The sequence below is a fragment of the Leptonychotes weddellii genome, chromosome 5 (assembly GCF_054177405.1).
Source record: "Leptonychotes weddellii isolate Sample4059 chromosome 5, ASM5417740v2, whole genome shotgun sequence".
NCBI classification, from domain to species: domain Eukaryota; kingdom Metazoa; phylum Chordata; class Mammalia; order Carnivora; family Phocidae; genus Leptonychotes; species Leptonychotes weddellii.
In genome coordinates this window covers 18,382,181-18,403,193 of record NC_138373.1, presented here as the reverse complement: position 1 = coordinate 18,403,193, position 21,013 = coordinate 18,382,181, and the positions used below count along the sequence as shown (strand labels likewise).

The 21,013-nt window shown below is 42.8% G+C and overlaps 1 protein-coding gene across 10 annotated transcripts in view; it reads left to right on the top strand.

Annotated features, from left to right (window-relative positions):
* Window positions 1–210: 210 nt before the first annotated feature.
* The window catches only part of TNRC6A (trinucleotide repeat containing adaptor 6A), a 102,059-nt gene continuing 81,256 nt past the window's right edge, over window positions 211–21,013 (top strand). For 5 of the 10 annotated variants that reach the window (XM_081819824.1, XM_081819826.1, XM_031037296.2 and 2 more), the window contains exons 1-2: window positions 221–646; window positions 1,011–1,058. Coding sequence is in view for 7 of the 10 variants with exons in the window: in XM_081819826.1 (XP_081675952.1) it covers window positions 642–646; window positions 1,011–1,058 (53 nt within the window). In the remaining 3 variants the exon portion in view is untranslated. Of the gene's footprint in view, window positions 647–1,010; window positions 1,059–3,091; window positions 3,247–21,013 lie in introns of those variants that run through there. The other 5 variants (XM_081819819.1, XM_081819823.1, XM_081819818.1 and 2 more) reach the window with 4 other exon arrangements.

Sequence of the window (21,013 nt, the reverse complement as noted above, 5' to 3'; positions counted from 1 at the left end):
ACCTGAGGAGGAAGCAGAGGAGCAGAGAGGTTAAATAACTGGCCCAAGGTCAAAAATAATTACAAGTGGCGGATTTCAAAAGCCGCGCGAGCTCATCTTACTGCGGCAGGGGTAGAATTTGCGGTTTAGCCTTTTTTTTTTTTGGTGTGTTTCGGTGGGGGAGGGGCCGGGCGGCAGGGAAGGAAACTTGTGTCGCAGCAAAGAAGGAGGAGGGGCGGGACTCCAGTCGAATCGCAGCCGGACGAGGCGACAGAGGCTGGGCCCGGGCTCGGCGGGCCCCCCAGCCGCTGTGCGGGGCGCCTCGGAGGCGGTGACCCTCCACTCAGGGAGGTCTGGCCGCTAGCCTCGAGCCGCACCCGGGCGGTTGCCAAGGGCCTGCCCCGGCTGCTGGGTTAGTTGCTACGGCCTCCATCTTGAGGCCGGTGGCCGCGGCGCCCCCGGAAGGGGTTGCCGAACAGGGCATTCACTTCCGGTCTGGGGCCTGCGGCGGCGGCGGCGGTGGCGGCGGCGGCGGCGGCAGCGGGTCGGTGTAGAAAATGGCGCTGGTGCAGCGGCTCGGGCCTCTCCCCGCGGCGCTGCGGAGGGCTTGAGGCTCGCGAGCCTCACTCGCCGCGCCCCACTTGCTCGTGCACTTTACACACATGAGGTGAGTGGGGCGGGAGCCTCCATGCGGGCGGGAGGAGCCTGGGGCACTGCCGCAGGGCCCCGCGACCGCGGGCGGCGGCGGCGGGCGTCCCCGAGACCTCGGGCCCGGGCTAGGGGGGTGCGGGGGCGCCGCTGCGGAGGCCGGGCGGGAGGCCCGGAGGGGCCGCGCTGCGCCCCTGGGGCCAGGCCGGGGTCTGCGGCTCGCCCGCGCCGCCTGCCCGCAGTCCGGGCTGCAGCCCCGCAGCTTTGTGAGCACCCCCGGGCTCCCCTCCCCCCCCCATCCGCCCCGGCGCGAGCCTCTGCCGCAGCAGCTCCGTTTTCACGCGCATCTCTCCCTTTCTCTCTCCTTTTCTTTTCTCTTGCAGAGAATTGGAAGCTAAAGCTACCAAAGACGTAGAAAGGAATCTTAGCAGGTAAGATGGGCGAGCTTCTGTCTGTCGCCCCATTAATCGTGTATTTCCACTCAGGTTCGCCCTTTCTGGGTTTAGAAGTTCCCCCGTGTCATTTTCTTTTCGCTCGCAGGGAATAGACATTCGGGAGAAGAGGCCGGAGGGAATATTGGATGGAGGGATTGCGGGGAGATGCGTAATTACGAGTGTGTTCTTTTCTTTGGGGGAAGAAAAAACAGCGAAAAGCAATTCTTGTAAACTTAGTTAAAGCATTCTCACCCTTTTAGAATTTAATTAGGGGACTTGTGCATTAATTACTATTGTAAATGGTTGCAGGCATTGTGTGACTCATGATTGAGGCGGCCCTTATGGCGGGCTGTCAAACTGTTTTGGCTTCCCCGTTATTACTTCGTAACTCAAATTGTTGCCTTTATAAGAAGATACTATGTTCGCATTTTCCCTCCCCAACACATTGTAGTCAGGCAGATTCTGTTGCACTGGAAACAGTTTTGCCCTTGAACTTTACGGAGCATAAACTGCGTTTTGTTTTCTTTTGAAACTACATTTGTGTCTGTGTTCGGTGTGTGCTCTTTTTTATCAACTGGTAAAATAATTAAAAAATCTGTTCCCAATAAGTGGTTATCGTTTCTACTGGGCCTGAGTGTTTTTGCACTGGTAACTTAAATCATCACCACAAAGGGAGTTTTTTTGGTTTTTAAACGTTGCCTTTATGGAAACGTTTAGCTTTAGTGAGCTGTAATTGCTTAAAGCTCTGATCAGAGTATTGCACCGTATTTAACTCTTTTTCAAATTCATTTTCTTACGGTCTTTTCTTTATTGGCCGTTTTCTTTTGAATCATATCGGGAGACTCAGAGAAACTTCTAGATGAACCTTATCAGTGAGCTGCTTTCTTTTTCACTTGGACAGGATAAAATAAAATCTCTCCTATCTCAGGTCTTAATGTAGTTTGTCCTTGACGATTGTAAGTTTTAGGTTTATGGTGAGGTTAATAACACTCAGTTCAAATCATATAAATATTTTTCACCATATAAAATCATCCCAAATTGCTGGTCTTTTGAGTTTTATAGATATTAATCTGTTAAGGTGATAGTTAAAAATCTTTTCAGTGGGTGAAGGATGGACATCATTGGCTTACCGAATAAGAGATTTTCTTATAATTATCATTTCTTATAATGGGACTGGTTCAAGGAAATCAAGCCTGACATCACTGATTAAACAACTGTTCTTTGGACATTTAATAAGTTTTGTTGTCAAAAGCTTTAAAAAAAAAATGTTAAGATATGAGACCATTAAAGAAAACAGGTTGAATTTTCAGTAGCAGAAAGGAGCTTGGAGTCTATTTCTCCTCCCATTTTTGCTTTGTCAGGTAACTATATCAGTATAATTTCTATGGAGGTTTTCTGGGGCTTAATTAAAAATTGCCTCTACCACAGGTATAATTTTCATAATCTATTATAGTTGGAGAGAACTTAAGAGTCTCTATATGGGTTATGTATCAGAGTTTGAATTCCAGCCCTGCCACTTACAGTATGACCTTGACTCTTGGCAAATCACTTAGCCTCTTTGTGTGTAATCTATAAAACGAGAGGTTTGGGCCAGTCAGTTCCTAAGGTGTGTGAGCCCCCTTGGGTTGTATAAAAAGGAGTTAAATGTCATCTCTGGCCACAGAGAATATGTACAATCTGGTAGGAAGACTGTCATATGTCCATAAATAACTAATACAAGGTAGATGGTGTGGAGGTTAAGTTACCATCTCATCCCATATTTGAGGATGGCTCTACAGTAGGTCATCAGGCATGAAAAGGAAGAACAATTACTAGGAGGTTACAAGGCAGCACATCAAGACTGTGAGAGGGTAGCATTGCCTAAAGGTTAAAAGGTTCCAAGGAGGGAGAGGTGTGATTAGGTGGGCAATGTTTTCCTTCTACTCCGTCTCTAGCTCTCTGCTTCCTTTTTTCCAAATAAGGAGAGTGTGTATGTCTTGAAGCATTTATGCTTTCCCAGGAAATCAAGGCATTATTCTGTATTCCTTTAGCAAACATTTCTTGAGCATCTTCTATGTTCCAAATGCAAGGCTAGGCACTTGGGAAGAGCAGAAATAGCTAAATGTACTGAATGCTTACTATCTGCCTGGCGCATTCTTCTGAAGACTTTGCATGGACTCATCCGATCCCTGGATCACTGTGTGAGGTAGGTACTATTATTCCTGTTTTACAGATGATGACTTTGAGGCACAAAGAGGTTAAGTAACTTTCAGGAAGTCACATCACTGGTATTGGAGGAGCTGTCAGGCTTCGGATCATATTGTATCGTCTCTTACTAGAGGCATGGTTCTTCATCTTGAAAAATTTGAAAATATCTTTGAGGAGGCAGAACCCACAGGTACATTTGATACTGCTAGATCAGAGTTTCTTAACCTGGGCTCTGTTGACATTTTGGACCAGAGAATTTATTATTGTGAGGTCTGCCCTGTGCCTTGTGGGATGGTCAGCAGCATCTGCCTGTAGCACTCCCCGCCCAGTCGTGACATTCAGAAATGTCTTTAGAGGGCACCTGGGTGGCTCAGTTGGTTAAGCGACTGCCTTTGGCTCAGGTCATGATCCTGGAGTCCCTGGATCGAGTTTCGCATCTGGCTCCCTGCTCAGCAGGGAGTCTGCTTCTCCCTCTGACCCTCCCCCGTCTCATGTGCTCTCTCTCTCTCTAATAAATAAAATCTTAAAAAAAAAAAAAAAAAGAAATGTCTTTAGATATTGCTAAATGTTCTCTGGGGGGCAAAATCACCCCCAGTTGAGAACCGTCATTCTAGATCTTCATATTCCCCGAAGGTAACCAAACGTATGAACTTTGAATGTTAAATATTTAAATGTTAAATTAATTTTTACATCTTTAATACCATGGAAGTCCAAATCCTATTGTGTGGGCCCCTAGTTTGAACCCTCTAGTTTTGAATGTCAGTGTTGTGTTGCCATTCTCCTTTCCCTCTGCTAAGTGGCAAATCTTTTTTTTTTTTAAGATTTTATTTATTTATTTGAGAGAGAGAAAGTAAGTGAGAGAGAGCACGAGTGGGCATGAAGCAGAGGGAGGAGAAGAGGAAGAAGAAGACTCCCCACTGAGCAGGGAGCCTGATGGGGGACTCAATTCCAGGATCCTGAGATCATGACCTGAGCCAAAGGCAGATGCTTGACCAACTCAGCCACCCAGGTGCCCCAGTGGCAAATCTTCAAGACAGTGTGCCAGGTAGCCAGTGCCAGTTAAACAGAATCGGCACAAGAGAAATTTAGTTTACTACCTGGGGTAAGCTATATTTCTTAATTCACTGTTGGCCATTAAAATTGTCACTTTATGTCAATATCATGGGCATTCAAAAGAGGGAACTGTAATGTCTAGATGGGGGTGGTCACCACTGGAACTGAACTTTATTTTTTTTTAAATTTTTAAAAAAAATATTTATTTGAGACAGAGAGAGTGCACAAGCATTAGGGGCGCAGAGGGAGAGGGAGAAGCAGGCTCCCCACTGAGCAGGGAGCCTGATGTGGGGCTCTATCCCAGGACCTTGAGATCATGACCTGAGCCGAAGGCAGACGCTTAACCGACTGAGCCACCCAGGCGCCTCTAGAACTGAACTTTAAAGTATGAAGTCAATTTTGAAAGGCAGAGAAAAGGGCAGTGTAAAAACAACAGAACTAATGGCACAAAATCCAGGAAGTACAGGGAGTTTTTTTTGTTTTTTTTTTTTTTTCTTTTAAGATTTTATTTATTTATTTGACAGAGACACAGCGAGAGAGGGAACACAAGCAGGGGGAATGGGAGAGGGAGAAGCAGGCCTCCTGCGGAGCAGGGAGCCCGATGTGGGACTCGATCCCAGGACTCTGGGATCATGACCTGAGCTGAAGGCAGACGCTTAACAACTGAGCCACCCAGGCGCCCCTTGTTTTTTTTTTAAGATTTTACTTATTTATTTGACAGAGAATGAGAGAGAAAGCACATGAGAGGGAGGAGGGTCAGAGGGAGAAGCAGACTCCCTGCCGAGCATGGAGCCTGATGCGGGACTCGATCCAGGGACTCCAGGATCATGACCTGAGCCGAAGGCAGTCGCTTAACCAACTGAGCCACCCAGGCGCCTGTACAGGGAGTTTTGAAATAGCAGTGGGTGGTTTGGTTGGATTGACGTGGAAGAGCAGGGGCAGACGCAGAGGTTCTTGAATATTAAGTTGGGGACTTCTGGCATAGATCTTTTCGGTAGTATGGAGCTATTACATGCTGTTGGGTAGGGTAGTGTGATATGATAGAATAAGGCAGGTGTTGATGAAGACCTGAATTACAGTGGTGGGAGAAAAGAGCTGAGAGTGGGAGATACTGAGGAAGTGGAATCTGGGATTTGGCAGCTAACTAAGTTGGGATTAGTTGTGAGAGGGGTCTAAACACCATCTTGGGTGAATGCGAGATTGACCCAGCCTCTGAACAGAAGAGAGGTTAGAACAGAAATAGGAGTTTGGTGAGAGAAGATGGTAAGTTACATTTTCTAGTTGTAAAAAAAATCTAAGACAACTGATATAATTAAAAAAAATTATTTTGGAGGCCAGAGCCATAGAATCATTCAGTGTTTAGAGCTGGACCATGACATCAGAGAGACCGGCCAGTATTCTGATCTCTTCCATTTTACAAATGAGAAAGCTATGGGTAAGACAGATCCAGTAACTTAGTCAAGGTTATATTCTCTCAAGTGACAGAGCTGGGATTCCAACAGGCCTTTTGACTCTAACTACTGAGGTCTTACAAATGTGCAATATTTTATACACACAATAGAAAAACAACTTTGGTTTCTCTTTTCTGAAAGTGGAAGAAGACTTATCTCAATGTATTTTGTTCCATTTTAGTAATTAATTTATTACTATAATGTAGGGTATATTGTCTAACAAAAAAGTTACACAGTTCATGTTAGCTGATTTTTCCCCCCAAACCAACTATTAAAACACCATCATTTAAGAAAAATTGTTAAAGATGCTGTAATGCCATATAATGTAGCATCTAAACTGGGACATTGTTATCTGAGGCACTTTTGCCTGGGACAGGTGCTAAATAAGAAAAGACAAGGGACAACAGGAATAAACCAGAGCATTAGGTCTCTCTCGTTAAGGTGGACCCTACTCTTGGAATTCATCAACCTTTATCTGAAAAAAGAAATATATATATTTATCTTCCAGTTTTGTTAAGCTTTTCTGTTGCCTTCCTGTGATAACGGTTTGTAGGCCAACAAATTCATATTGGTAGGTTTCTTTCTAGCTTAATTTGGCAGCTATGTGGTAAGTCAATTGATAGAATAAATGAATCACAAACTGTAAGCTTAATTTAAAAATGCGTAACAACCCTCTGTGGAAAATTTAAATATGAACATCATTAAAAAGTCTAAGTACCACTCTGTAACCTCTTGTGTTTTTGGCATCTGAAGTAAGTCTGCAAGTATAAATTAAAGTCCCTTACAGTTCTGTTTTCTGACAACCTCAGAAGCATTTCCCATGATTGGAGAGACTAAAATAGAATGTGCTGTATGTTTTCTGCTCAGACAGACTTATGACAGTCTCTCACTCAAAGTCAAGAAAATGTCCTCCCATTTAAAATTTTTAAAAAATCATTCTAACCTTCAGCAAAATAGCAAGAATAAGGTGGTGAACACCTGTATCTCTCCCTAGGTTTACCGATTATTAATATTTTGCCATATCATTTTATCATGTCAATTCATCCCTAAGTAAGACAACACCCATCTCCTGAGAACAAGGGCATTCTGTATAACAATCACATTATCACGCACGGGTAGGTTTAACATTGTCACAATGCCTTTCTGTCCATATTCAAATTTTCCCAACTATCCCAGTAATATCTTTTTAAATATGTTGGGTTTTTTTCCCCTTCATTCCCTTACCCAGGGTTGCTTTTAGTTGTCTGTAATTTCCCTACATCAGGAGCTGCTCCTTACCCTTTTCTTGACATTGACATCTTGGAATAGTCCAGACTAGTTTTTGCAGGCTTCAGTTTGGATTTTTCTGATGGTTTCTGTAGGATTAGATTCAGTGAAACCTTTTTGGCAGGAATAGTGCATAGGTGATGTGCTCTCAGGACATCATGTCAGGCTCCTTCCCCCACTATTTTTAAGCAAATTAGCTGAAAGTGGACCCAGTACTTTACTTTTACCTTCATGCTCACTCTGTTTCTTTCATTTTCAGACATGCCAACAATTAGGTCAAACTGAGATACAATTTTAAATAGTTGAGGTTACAGTAATTACAGGTCTTCGTGTTTAAACTGATCGCTTTTAACGATTGCACTTTTTTGAAGGGTCATTCTGAAGGTAGCTCCCTAATTGTTAGACATAAAAGTTGCTTGTTTTCAACTTTCACCACTGATAAACTGATAACCTGGGTAAGAAAATGAAACATAGAGCTTGGGCTTCTGATCTGCATCCTGAAAGGATGCCCCACTGAACAGAGATTCTCATCCTGGATTCCATACAGGGATACAGATGGTATGAAGCAGTTTGAAAAATTGAATGTGTGCTTTAAAAAAAAAAGATGGTCCTTAGCATTTATCTGGTTTCAAAGGGTCATGGCTCCCCAAAGAGTAAGAAACAACTTGTTACAGGGAGGATATCAGAGGAGCTGAATAGTAGCAACAAAAAGGGAGATTTTAAGATTGAAAGAGAGAAAGTAACGTTCGACAAAGGCGTAGTTTCTTTCTTAAAAAAAAAAAAAAAGAAGACCCATGGAAATAAATATAGTTTAAATTTCCTATGAAGGTGGTCTTATTTTAAAAATGATTTGCATACTCTGGGCGTGTGATTTGGCTATGAAGCAGAAATCCTAGCCTTTCTACTCTTGTAACTAGGGAAGAGCATTTTGAATCTGCAGCAGTATGTTGTATGCTGATGACTCAGCCGACTTCCAGCTTCAGATGGAATGTGCACAACAGATTGAAAGCCGGTTAAGGAATTTTATACTTTGAACCTTACAAGGTGTTTTCTGCAAACAGCGATTGATTGGATTTGGTATAATAACCAACAAGAGTAAACCGAGTCACTTGTTTGCTGTTCTTACTAGGGGTGTTGAGTCAGCTAGCATTTACTGAGCAGCTTGCTGAAGTGATAATTGAATATTTTTATAATTTTGACATTTGTGTTTTGTTGACTTTGGTCTTTTCTTATTCTTTTGAAGTATCCCTCTAAAACACAAGGAAATAGTACTATGTGGTGCTCAAATATGCATTGCTTTTAAATGTGTTTTTCAGCATTACCTCACTGTTTGATAACTGACCATACAAAGGATGTCAGAGAGAGAGGTTTCGCTCAGTATTCTCCTTGTGAAGCTCTAGGTGATGTGAGGCGTATGCGTATGTGAGACTCTTCCCATGTGAAGATAGGAAGGGGCGTCATGTGCATCCTCTACACTGCTGCAACTTTTTTTAAAAGATTTTATTTATTTGAGAGAGAGAGAGAGAGCATGAGCAGGGGGGAGGGGCAAAGGGAGAGAGAGAAGCAGACTTCCTGCTGAGCAGGGAGCCCGATGCGGGGCTCAATCCCAGGACCCTGGGATCGTGACCTGAGCTGAAGGCAGATGCTTAACTGGCTGAGCCACCCAGACATCTCTACACTGCTGCAACTGAATCAACCTCAAGCCACAGCTCTGAGCTTGTCCCTTGGTATTTCTTCGAAACCTTGGCTAGCTCCCCAGTGACTGGAAGTTAAGCCCAAACTCTTGCTGTGCTCAGCTTATCTATCTCTTTAGTTTTGTCCCTTCTACACTTGCCCTATCCTCAACTCTTCCTCTGAATGTTTCAGTTTCTTCCTCATTTTTTTTTTTTTAAGTAGATTCCACACCCAGCATAGAGCCTAACACAGGGCTTGAACTCACGACCCTGAGATCAAGACCTGAACTGAGATCAAGAGTCTTATGCTCAACCGACTGAGCCACCTGGGCACCCCCATCTCCCTCAAAAAAAATTTTTTTTAAGATTTTATTTATTTATTTGACAGAGAGATAGAGCCAGAGAGCACAAGCAGAGGGAATGGCAGAGGGAGAGGGAGAAGCAGGCTCCCAGCTGAGCAGGGAGCCCGACGCGGGGCTCAATCCCAGGACCCTGGGATCATGACCTGAGCTGAAGGCAGACGCTTAACCATCTGAACCACCCAGGCGCCCCTATACCACATTTTTTAAAAAAGATTTTATTTATTTGAGAGAGCAAGAGAGCACAAGCAAGGGGGGAGTGGCAAAGCGAGAGAGTATAAGCAGGGGGAGTGGTGAGAGAGAGAGGGAGAAGCAGGCTCCCTGCTGAGCAGGGAGCCCGATGAGGGACTTGATCTCAGGACCCTGGGATCACAACCTGAGCCGAAGGTAGATGCTTAACCGACTGAGCCACCCAGGCAACCCATACCAGGTTTTTTTTTTTAAAGCTTTTCCTTGTTTATTTAAGTAATCCCTACACTCAGTGTGGGGCTTGAACTCACAACCCCAAGATCAAGAGTCCCATGCTTCTCTGATGGAGCCAGCCAGGCGCCCCACTATACCACATTTTCTTTATCCATTCATCAGTTGATGGGCATTATTAGGGTTTTCAGTTTAGGGCTATTATGAAAAACGGTGCTGTGAACATTCCTGGATGAGTGAACATAATGCTTTCAATTCTCTTGGCCACATACCTAGAAGTGGAATTGCTGGGGCATATGGTAATTCTGTGTTTAACTTTGTGAGGAACTGCCAGACTGTTTTCAAAGTATCTGAGCCATTTTACTCTCCCACCAGTGATGTATGAGGGCTCTGGTTTCTCCTCACCAACACTTATTACTGTTTGTTTTTATTGTCGTCATCTTGGTGTGAAGTGGTGTCTCAGTGTGGTTTTGATTTGCATTTCCCTAATAACTAATGATGTGAGCATCTTTTTGCATGCTTATTGGCCCTTGTGTGTCTGATTTGGGGAAATGTCTATTCAGATCCTGTGTCCATTGTAAAATTTGGTCATTTTTCTGTTGTTGAATTATAAGGATTCTTTTTTTTTTTTTTTATAAGATTTTATTTTTGAAGTAATCTCAAGGGACACCTGGGTGGCTCAGTCAGTTAAGCGTCTGTGTTCGGCTCAGGTCATGATCTCGGGCCCCTGGGATTGAGCCCCATGTTGGGCTCCCTGCTCAGTGAGGAGCCTGCTTCGCCCTCTCCCAATGACCCTCCCTCCCTGCTTGTGCTCTTGCTCTCTCTCAAATGAATTAAAAAAAAAAATCTTTAATCTCTACACCCAACATGGGACTTGAATTTGCAACCCTGAGATCAAGCGAGATCAAGAGTCTCATGCCCTACAAACTAGCCAGCCAGTGCCCTACTATAAGGGTTCCTTATATATTCTAGATACAAGTCCTTTATTAGATACACGATTTACAAATATTTTCTCCCATTCTGTGGGTTGCCTTTTTTCTTGATATTGTCCCTTGAAGCACAAAAGTTTAAAAATTTGGTATATCCAGTTTACCATCTTAACCAATTCTGAGTGTGCATTTCAGTGACTTTAACTACATTTTCACAGTGTTGTGCAGCTGTCACCACTGTCTCTGTGAATTTGACTGTTCTAGGTGCCTCATATGGTGGAATCATGTAATATTTGTCCTTTTGTGACTAGCTTATTTCCCTTAGCATAACGTCCGCCAAGTGGCCAGGGGTGGGGAGGATGGCAGAGGGAGAGAGAATCCTAAGCAGACTCCACACCCAGCATGGAGCCGGGTGCTTGGCTTGATCTTACGACCCTGAGATCATGACCTGGGCTGGAATCAAGAGTTGGATGCTTAACTGACTGAGCCACCCAGGTGCCTCAATCGATTATTGTATGTTGATCTTATATCCTGCAGCTGTGCTAAACTTGTTTATTATTTCTAGTAGTCTGTGTGTGTGTGTGTGTGTGTGTGTATTCTTTAGGACTCTCTCTCTACAACATCAGTGAATAGAGATGGTTTTATAACTTCCTTTGTGATCTCTGTGCCTTTTGTGTATTTTTCTTGCCCGGTTTTTCTGAATGGAATCTACAGTATTTGTGTATTTTTCTTGCCCAGTTTTTCTGAATGGAACCTACAGTACAGTGTTGGCTAGAAATGGCAAGAGCAGACATTCTTTTTTTTTTTTTTTAAAGATTTTATTTATTCATTTATTTGAGAAAGTGAGAGAGAGAGCACATGAGAGGGGGGAAGGTCAGAGGGAGAAGCAGACTCCCTGCCGAGCAGGGAGCCCGATGCGGGACTCGATCCCGGGACTCCAGGATCATGACCTGAGCCGAAGGCAGTCGCCCAACCAACTGAGCCACCCAGGCGCCCCAAGAGCAGACATTCTTGTCTCAATTCTCATCTTGGAGGAAAAGCATTCAGTTTTAACCATTATGTGTGTTGTGAGCTGTGGGCTTTTTGTCAATGGTCTTTATTAGGCTAAGGAAGTTTCCTTCTATTTCTAGTTTGAGTGTTTTTATCTTATCATGAAAGGGTGGATTTTGGGGCACCTGGGTGGCTCAGTCATTAAGTGTCTGCCTTGGGCTCAGGTCATGATCCTGGGATTGAGCCCTGCATCGGGTTCCCTGCTCAGCAGGGAGTCTGCTTCTCCCTCTCCCTCTGCTGCTCCTCCTGCTTGTGCTGTCTCTGTGTCAAATAAATAAATAAAAATAAAACCTTTTTTTTTTTTTTAAAAAGGGTGGATTTTATCGAATGCTTTTTCTGTATCTAGTGAGATCATCCTGTAGTTTCTGTCCTTTGTTCTGTTAATATGTTGTATTACATTGATTTTCATACGCCAAACCAACCTTGAATTCCTGGGGTAAATCTCACTTGAGCATGGTGATTACTCCTTTTTATATGTTGCTGGTTCAATTTATTAGTCTTCTGTTGAAGATTTTTGTATCTGTTTTCATAAGGGTTACTGGTCTTGGAGTTTTGGTATCTTTGTCTTCTTTTGGTACCTGGTACTTGGTTTGGTCTGGTTTGGAATCTGGGGTCTTGAATTGTGGCATCTACCTCATTCTTCCTTGTGCTTTAATAATTTTTTTAAAAAGATTTTTTATTTTTTATTAGCGAGCGAGAGAGAGAGAATACAAGCAGGGGGAGCGGCAGACAGAAGGAGAGGGAGGAGCAGGCCCCAAATCCCAGCAGGGAGCCTGATGTGGGCCTCGATCCCAGGACCCCAGGATCATGACCTGAGCTGAAGGCAGACGCTTAACGACTGAGCCACCCAGGCGCCCTTAATAATTGTTTTTATGTATTGAGTTCTGTTTTCATTTTTGCTTTTTAATTTTTTCTGGTTTTACAAGGATATGATTGACGACTCATTTTCCCCCCAGTGGTTAGTGCATTGCCCTTGTGTGCTGTTTTTTTTTTTTTTTTTTTAAGATACTGGACTCTGTTTAAGTTGAAGGTGTAGAGTGTGCTGATACGATGTTTATGTATTGCGGTATGATTACCACCATAGTGTTAGCTAACACGTCTATCATGTCACGTAATTAGCATTCCTTTTCGGCGAGAACATTTGAGAGCTAGTCTTTGAGCAACTTGAAGTATATAATATAGTATTGTTGGCTATAATCACTATTCTGTTCATTAGATTTCTAGAACTTATTCCTCTTCTAGTTGCAAGTTTGTATACTTTGACATCTCCCCTATTCCCCCATTCTCTAGCCCCTGGTAACCACTGTTCTTTATTTCTGCAGGTTCAACTTTTTTTAGATTCCATGTATAAATGATATACAGTATTTGTCTTTCTCTGACTTATTTCACTTAGCACAGTGCCCTGAAGGCCCATCCAGGTTATCGCAAATGGCAGAATTTCCTTCTTTCTTGTGACTGAATAATATTCCATCGTGTGTAGAGACACATAACACAAGACACACGTGCACCACATCTACATCATTCACTGATGGATACTTGGGCTGTTTCCATATCTTGGCTATTGTGAATCATGCTGCAGTAAACATGGGAGAGCAGATACCTTTTTGATACGTTGGTTTTATTTCCTTTGGATATATACCCAGAAGTGGGATTAGTGGGTCATTGGTAGTTGTATTTTTAACTTTTCAAGGAACCTGCAAACTGTTTTCCATAGTGGGTTCACTATATGTTAGAATGTTCACTATAGTGTACATTCCCAGCAGTGCACACAGGGTTCCCGTCTTCCGTGTCCTCACCAGCACTTGTTACCTTTTGCCTTCTTGATGACAGCCTCTCGAAGACTGCATCAGTTCTGTTTTCTACTGTAGGTTCTCCCTTCAGTTGGAACCTTTGTGTCCTAAACTTAGCTTGAGTGCAGTGTTTTGTACCTAAGTCTTGTAACTAATGATGAGTGTACACATATTGTGCATCTGTTAAGCACTTTCTCTGCATTACCTAATTTAATTTTCACAACAGCCCTTGGGAGGAGGTACAGTGGAGACTTCTCATAAATGAGGAGATGGAGGCTTAAGAAAAAAGAAAGAAGTTGCTTACACAAGTAGGTATTGGAGACTGAAGCCCTTAGGTAGGATGGTCCTTAAGCAGAATGTGGGTAGAAGAGTGAAAAAAATGCCTCTTTGGTGGTTGGTGATAGGGTTAGAGTGTTAGTAAAAGCAAGGAAGCAGGAATTTAATTGCAGTGCACAATGCTGGGGAGTACAATACAAGTAGAACTGGTTTTTGCCCTCAGAGCAGCAATTAGTCCTATTTGGAAGAGTGAGATTAATATTTGAAATAATTAGAAAATGAGCATTGTTTAATGAGAGGTCAAGGGTGAGGTTTGTGGGAGCTGGAAAGAATCATGAAGGAACTAGTAATTAACTTAAGCCTCAGAAGAAGGTTAGAGTTTAGGAGGGTAGTTTAGCAAACTAGGTTTTGGGTCAGCCTTACCACTACCTTGTACCTACTATACAGGTCACTTCGACTTTCTGATCCTTGGTTTCTAAGTGTCAAATAGGAAGAACATCAGTTCTGTGTGTCAGCATTGTAGGTTCCAATGGATAATCTCTCAGAGTGCTTGCAAACTGTAGAGTGCTTCTGTCATTGTGGAGGGTATCTGTTTTCCTGTTTCTAATCTCACCCAATTGTCCTCCACGTAAGCTTATTATTTTATTTATTTATTTATTTATTTTTTTAAAGATTTTATTTATTTATTTGACAGAGAGAGACACAGTGAGAGAGGGGAACACAAGCAAGGGGAGTGGGAGAGGGAGAAGCAGGCTTCCCGCTGAGCAGGGAGCCCGATGCGGGGCTCGATCCCAGCACCCCGGGATCATGAGCCGAAGGCAGATGCTTAATGACTGAGCCACGCAGGCACCCCCTAAGCTTATTATTTTAAAATAATTTCAGATATAGAGAAATTTTGCAAGAATAGAGCAAAGAATTCCTGAATAGCCTTCACCTGTATTCCTCAAATGCTAACATTTAACCTCATTTGCTTTATCATTCTCTTGTTACATACATACTGTTTTTTCCTGAACCCTTTTAGAGTGACATGAAGGCATGATGTTCCTGTGGCCCTAAAAACTTTTAAATAGTTACTTCCTAAAATCAAAGACTTTTTATTAAGTAGATTGCCAACGCAGAGCTTGAACTCAAAACCCTGAGATCAAGACCTGGGCTGAAGTCAGATGCTTAACCGACTGAGCCACCCAGGCACTCCAAAGACATTTTCTTAGTAACTACAGTACCATTATCAAAATTGGGAAAGTAATATTGGTGCAGTCTTAATAGCAAAGTCGTAGACCTTACTCAAATTTTGCTAGTTGTTTCAATAACCTTTTAGAGCAAATCAAAAAATTGTTTTCTTGTCAGAGATTCAACCCAGGAATACAGGTTGCATTTAGTTTTCATGTTCGTTTAGTCACCTGCGTTCTGGAAGTTTCTTTGTTTTTGAAGACCTTGCTACTTCTTAAAGAGTCCAGGCTAGTTCTTCCATAGGATGTCTCTCAGTCCATATTTGTGTGATGTTTCCTATTTATTTATCTATTTATTTAAGAGAGAGAGAGAGAATGAGTGAGAGAGAGTGCACATGAGAGAGGGGAGGGTCAGAGGGAGAAGCAGACTCCCTGCTGAGCAGGGAGCCCAATGCGGAACTCGATCTCAGGACTCCGGGATCATGACCTGAGCTGAAGGCAGTCGCTTAACCAACTGAGCCACCCAGGTGTCCCATGCGATGTTTCCTCTTGATGGGTTCGGGTTATGCATTTGTGGCAGGAGTAGCCCAGAACCAATGTTGTGTGTTAGCTAGTGCATCCTATCAGGAGGTGTGTGGTGTTCATTTATCTCATTACCGGTGATGGTAACTGCAATTACTTGCTTAAGGTGCTCTATGTCAGGTTTGTAACCATAAAGTTCAGATTTGTGCTTTTGTAATTAATAACTACTCTTGGGAGAACTTTGAGACTGTGTGAAACACCTTGTTTTTCATCAGGATTCTTGCCTGAATCAATGGATCGCCAAATAGTGACTTTCCAGGGTCATCATTCTTTCTACATTAGTTGACGTTCTGCCTCAAGATCTTTCCCTTTATCCTGTTCCTTCATCGACCCATCCATTTGTTAATATCAGTAAGGACTCATGGATTCTTACTTTATTCTATTCAATGGGTTGTAATCCTTTATTTGCCTTATTTTGTTGCTCAGATTATGGGGCCAGTGGAAGCCCCCTTTATGCTCAACCTCTTACTTTTTGAAGAGATCCAGACTGTATCATCAGATAAGACACTGCCGTCTCTGTCCTATTTTCCTATTTTCCCTTCACTCTTAAGGGGAAGGTTTGCTGACTCTTCACTACCACCCGTGCCTCCAAAGCTAAGCTTTCAGTCTGTGCTTTATGGTTCAAAATTAGATAGTATCTAGAAATATACAGTATTGTTGCCATCCTTTCTCTGGTCCTTTTTGCTCCCCATATTCCTGCCACAAATAGGTATTATTTATTTAGGTGTGTGTTTCCAGAATTTCTTCATACAAATACAAACGCATGGGGATATATATTTTTATCTCTTCCTTCCTCTTAACACAAAACACAGTGTACTGCACCTTAGCTTTCTTCCAGTTAACTGCACGCCTTCCAGATCCTTTCCTACCAGAACATGGAGGTCTTCTCTGTTACATAGTTGCATAGTATTCCATTTTATGGACGCATCACTTTTATTGAACTCCTTCAGCATTTGTGGAGATTAAACTAGCTGTGACTGGAAACTAGCCTCTCTTGTGCCACTCTCTCTGCCACCGCTTCCTCCAGTACTTTTATTCCCTGACCCCTTTTCTACCTACAAATAAGTATTAGTCATCTTTATTTGTAAAACTTCATTTTTATTCTGTTTTCTTCGTATCACTGCCAAAGGTTTTGAAAACTTCTCCAAACCTCTGATTTCATTCTTGCCTATTTTTGCTGCAGCTGGGTTTCCATCTCTACCATGTGGCGAGATCATAGTTTTGACGGTTACTGGTGGCTTTGTACTGTGGGGTGCTAGACTGGCTTTGGTGATTAATTTACGTGTAGGAGGACGAGAAGGACAAAAAGAGAAGGGAGGGTTGGCAAGCAGCTAGGAAAGAGGAAGCAGGAAGGCTGGGAGAAAATAGAATAGAGTGTAAGGGGGAAAGTAGGAGAAGAGCATTTTTGGCAGAAGATGTGAAATGTATTTTCATAACCAGCTTGTCACCTAGAGCTGGCTTCTGCCTGGTGACGAGCAGCCTTATGGTAAGTTGCTGACTGATAGGCTAGTTGGGCCCTCTGGAATGCTGCCCTGGGTCTTCTGTTTCATAAAACAAGATCTAACCCCTCGTCCCATTACCGTATGATCAGTTTTAACAGCAGAGCCTCCATTTTTAAATGTTTGCTTTCTAAAATCTGGAGTTGTCATTAACCTAGCTCTCCTGTCGTTCTTAATACTGTCAACCATTCCAATTTCTCATGATTACCTTGGTGTTATTCTTTGCTTTTCTTTTTTTTTTAAGATTTTATTTATTTATTTGACACAGAGAGACACAGTGAGAGAGGGAACACAAGCAGGGGGAGTGGGAGAGGGAGAAGCAGGCTTCCCACAGAGCAGGGAGCCTGATGCGGGGCTCGATCCCAGGACCCTGGGATCATGACCTGAGCCGAAGGCAGACGCTTAACGACTGAGCCACCCAGGCGCCCCTATTCTTTGCTTTTCATTTCCAGTTCAGTCCACCATTGTGGCTCAGGGCATTGCACATTTACTCAAATGATTACAGCAGCCTTCTCACCCTGTTTAGCAATTTATGTCCTACTTTTACCCAGCTTTTCCTTCCTTTTTCTTTCCCTGTCAGTCCTGCTCCCTGAAATCACCATGCTGACAAGTCTCCCTGCTTTGCTGGTGTCCGTGCCCTTCTGTGCTCCCTGGCCTGAAAAGGCCCACCTCTCTGTCTATAGAAGAGTCTTCTTCAAGATCCTTTAGGATCAACTTCTTAACTGCTCCTTGAAGCCTTCCATAGCTGAAACAGCTCATGTGCATGTCTTATTTTCCTAAACTTGCTTACAGCCTCTACCAAAAGACTGCTTGTTTCCTTCTTTCAGGTGTGTCCAGTTGTTTCTACAAAATTACTGTTTAAAATCATGTTTTCTGCTTAGGTTCTCCCAGTACACAGAGACTGCTTGGCTTATAGGAATTCCTAAGCACAGTTTTATTGGTTTATTGACTGAACATTGCATAGGTTATCACTAAATAATTTTGGATTCAGAGTCAGCTCATCCAGGTACCTTGAGGGTCTGCTTCCCTACTGTACTGTGGAAAATGTGTACTTTTTAATGGGATTTTCCTCTTGTTTTTCTAACAAATGATACACTGATCTGAATATTGACCTTCTTTTGACTCAGCAGTGGGTCCTAGAGATCTTTATCTGTAAAGCCATATTTGTCAGGTGGTCCCCAAGACCACCCTCAGGTTTGATGATTCCCTGGGATTCAGCACACAGTTATACTCATGGCCATGATTTATTACATCAAAAGTATCAGCAAAGGGAAAAGGCACATTGGACAAATTCCAGAGGAAACTAGGTGCAAGTTGCCAAGAGTTCTCTCCTTGTCATGTCACACAGGACATGCTTAATTTGTCTAGCATCAAATTATGACAACATGTGTGAAATGTCTACCAGGAAAGCTCATTAGAAATTCAGTGCCCAAGGTTTCTGATAGGGGCCGGTCACGTATGCATCCTCTGTCTAACACGTACCAAAATTCCAGATTCCCAAAAGGAAAGATTTTCAGCATAAACTGTATTGCTTGTACAGTTAGGGAATGTATTGCTTATCAGTTAGGGAATGGTGGGAACCTCTCTGAAATCCAGCTTCCTTGACACCAGCCAACCGCCAGCCTTTCTAAGGATCACAGTCTCACACCTGCTGTGTTAATTCTTCTGCACACCATGGAAATCTACAAACCTCCTTCCATTTCTTTGTTTCTTTTTTTTAAAGATTTTATTTATTTATTTGACAGAGAGACACAGTGAAAGAGGGAACACAAGCAGGGGGAATGGGAGAGGGAGAAGCAGGCTTCCCGCTGAGCAGGGAGTCCGATGCAGGGCTCGATCCCAGCACCCTGGGATCATGACCTGAGCCGAAGGCAGACGCTTAATGACTGAGTCACCCAGGTGCCCCCCACCCCTTCCATTTCTTAAACTACTATGTAGGATTCCATGGTATGAGTACATTATGGTTTGTTAACTTTCCTCTACTGACTGGCTGTTAGGCTATTTTGCAGTATCTATTTCTTTACAGTTTCTTTTTTATGGGCTTTGATTGGAATTGATGGGTCATAACGTAGTGACATTTGAAAATCTGATATTAGATACTTCCAAATTCTTCACCGGTGGGCTTTATTAGTCCCTATTTCAACAGCAGTTTATAAGAGTACCCTTTGGAAGTGATTACTTACAATGATAGTCACGTTGGGGATGTAGAAAAAACTGACCCATCAAGCATCAGGAAAAGCAGGACAAGGAGGGTCATTCTAGGTCCCAGCTGTGTCCTGCTGCCATCATGGGCAACTTGCCTTACCCATTCTCTTCCTGCTCCCAGGACTCTTGGTTCTGACACTCTTTTGCTTCTTCCTTTGTCTCTAATCTCCCTTCTTGTTGCCTTTAATCATTTGTGTGGAGGCTTGTAATTTTTTGTCTTTTATTATGGAAAATTTCAAACATACACAGATTAGAAGAGAACAGAATCAGGAAGATACATGCACCCATTACCCAGTCTCAGCAATTGCCAACATTTTGTCAGTCATGTTGCATTTTTCTCTTTTCTGTTTTTTTGAGCAGTGGGGTGGGGCCTGGATAGTGAAAGCAAATTCTGGACATTATGGTGTTTTAAACATTACTTTGGTACTAATTTACAAAAATAATGTACACGTAACACAACATTTCAAATTGAGATACATATATATTTACATATATATGTATATATTAAAGATTTTATTTATTTATTTGACAGAGAGACACAGCAAGAGAGGGAACACAAACAGGGGGAGTGGGAGAGGGAGAAGCAGGCTTCCCGCCGAGCAGGGAGCTGGATGTGGGGCTTGATCCCAAGACCCTGGGACCATGACCTGAGCCGAAGGCAGACGCTTAACGACTGAGTCACCCAGGCACCCCGAGATATATATATATTTTTAAGTTTATTTATTAAATAATCTCTACACCCAACGTGGGACTCGAACTCCCTACCCTGAGATCAAGAGTCGGATGCTCTTCTGACTGAGCCAGCCAGAGCTGAGATGCACTTTTTAAAAAACGTAATATTTCTTTAAATACTTGGTCCAGTTGTGAGGTTACTCTGATATTCCTAGTTCAGGAGGGTGTTGCCTCCTGTCTTTCTCTAAATTTGTATAAAGTTGTTCACATACCCATACAAACAGCTTGAATAAAGTATGGGATAACATGTTCACATTTCTGCAACTTGCTTATCATATTTTTTTTTTTTTAAGATTTTATTTATTTATTTGAGACAGAGAGAATGAGAGACAGAGAGCATGAGAGGGAGGAGGGTCAGAGGGAGAAGCAGACTCCCTGCCGAGCAGGGAGCCCGATGCGGGACTTGATCCCGGGACTCCAGGATCATGACCTGAGCCGAAGGCAGTCGCCTAACCAACTGAGCCACCCAGGTGCCCCTTGCTTATCATATTTTAAAAATGGAACATTCCTGGGGCACCTGGCTGGCCCAGTTGGTGGAGCATGTGACTCTTGATCTTGGGGTTTTGGGTTTGAGCCCCACGCTGAGTGTAGTGGTAACTTAAAAAAATAATAAAATCTTTAAAAAAATTAAAAAAAAGAAATTTCCTTTGAATTAATAAACAGATCAACTCCTTTTCAGTACAACATGCTATGCTATACCATAGAAAAGCCATTTCTTTATTGAGGGACATTCTGTTTTTCTGCTTTTCAGCCCTTGTGAACCTTGCAGTGGACTTTGATGTGCACATGGCCTTGCATTCTAGGGGTTTATTACCATCAGATACATTCTGCAGAATGGGGTGGCTGGCTAGAATGTATATAACTTCAGTTGTTAAAATTCTTACCACATTACTTCCCAAAAGATTGTAGTAGTTTTCCACTGGCAATGTAAGAGAACCTCTTAACTCTCATTCTTGCCAGCACTAGATATTATTACTCTTGAACATTTTTATCAATAAAATTACTAAAAAAAAAAAGAAAAAAAGTATAACATTAGAGTTTTGTCTTTTAATTTGCATTTATCGAAAAGAAAAACTAGCAGTGTGTTTTTAAAAAATAGTATTTATTTATTTAAAGATTTTATTTATTTATTTATTTGACAGAGAGAGAAAGAGAGAGAGCACAAGCCGGGGGGTGGGGGGGCAGTGGCAGAGGGAGAAGCAGACTCCTTGCTGAGCAGGGAGCCTGATGCGGGGCTTGATCCCAGGACCCTGAGATCATGACCTGAGCTGAAGGCAGACGCTTAACCTACTGAGCCACCCAGCGCCCCTA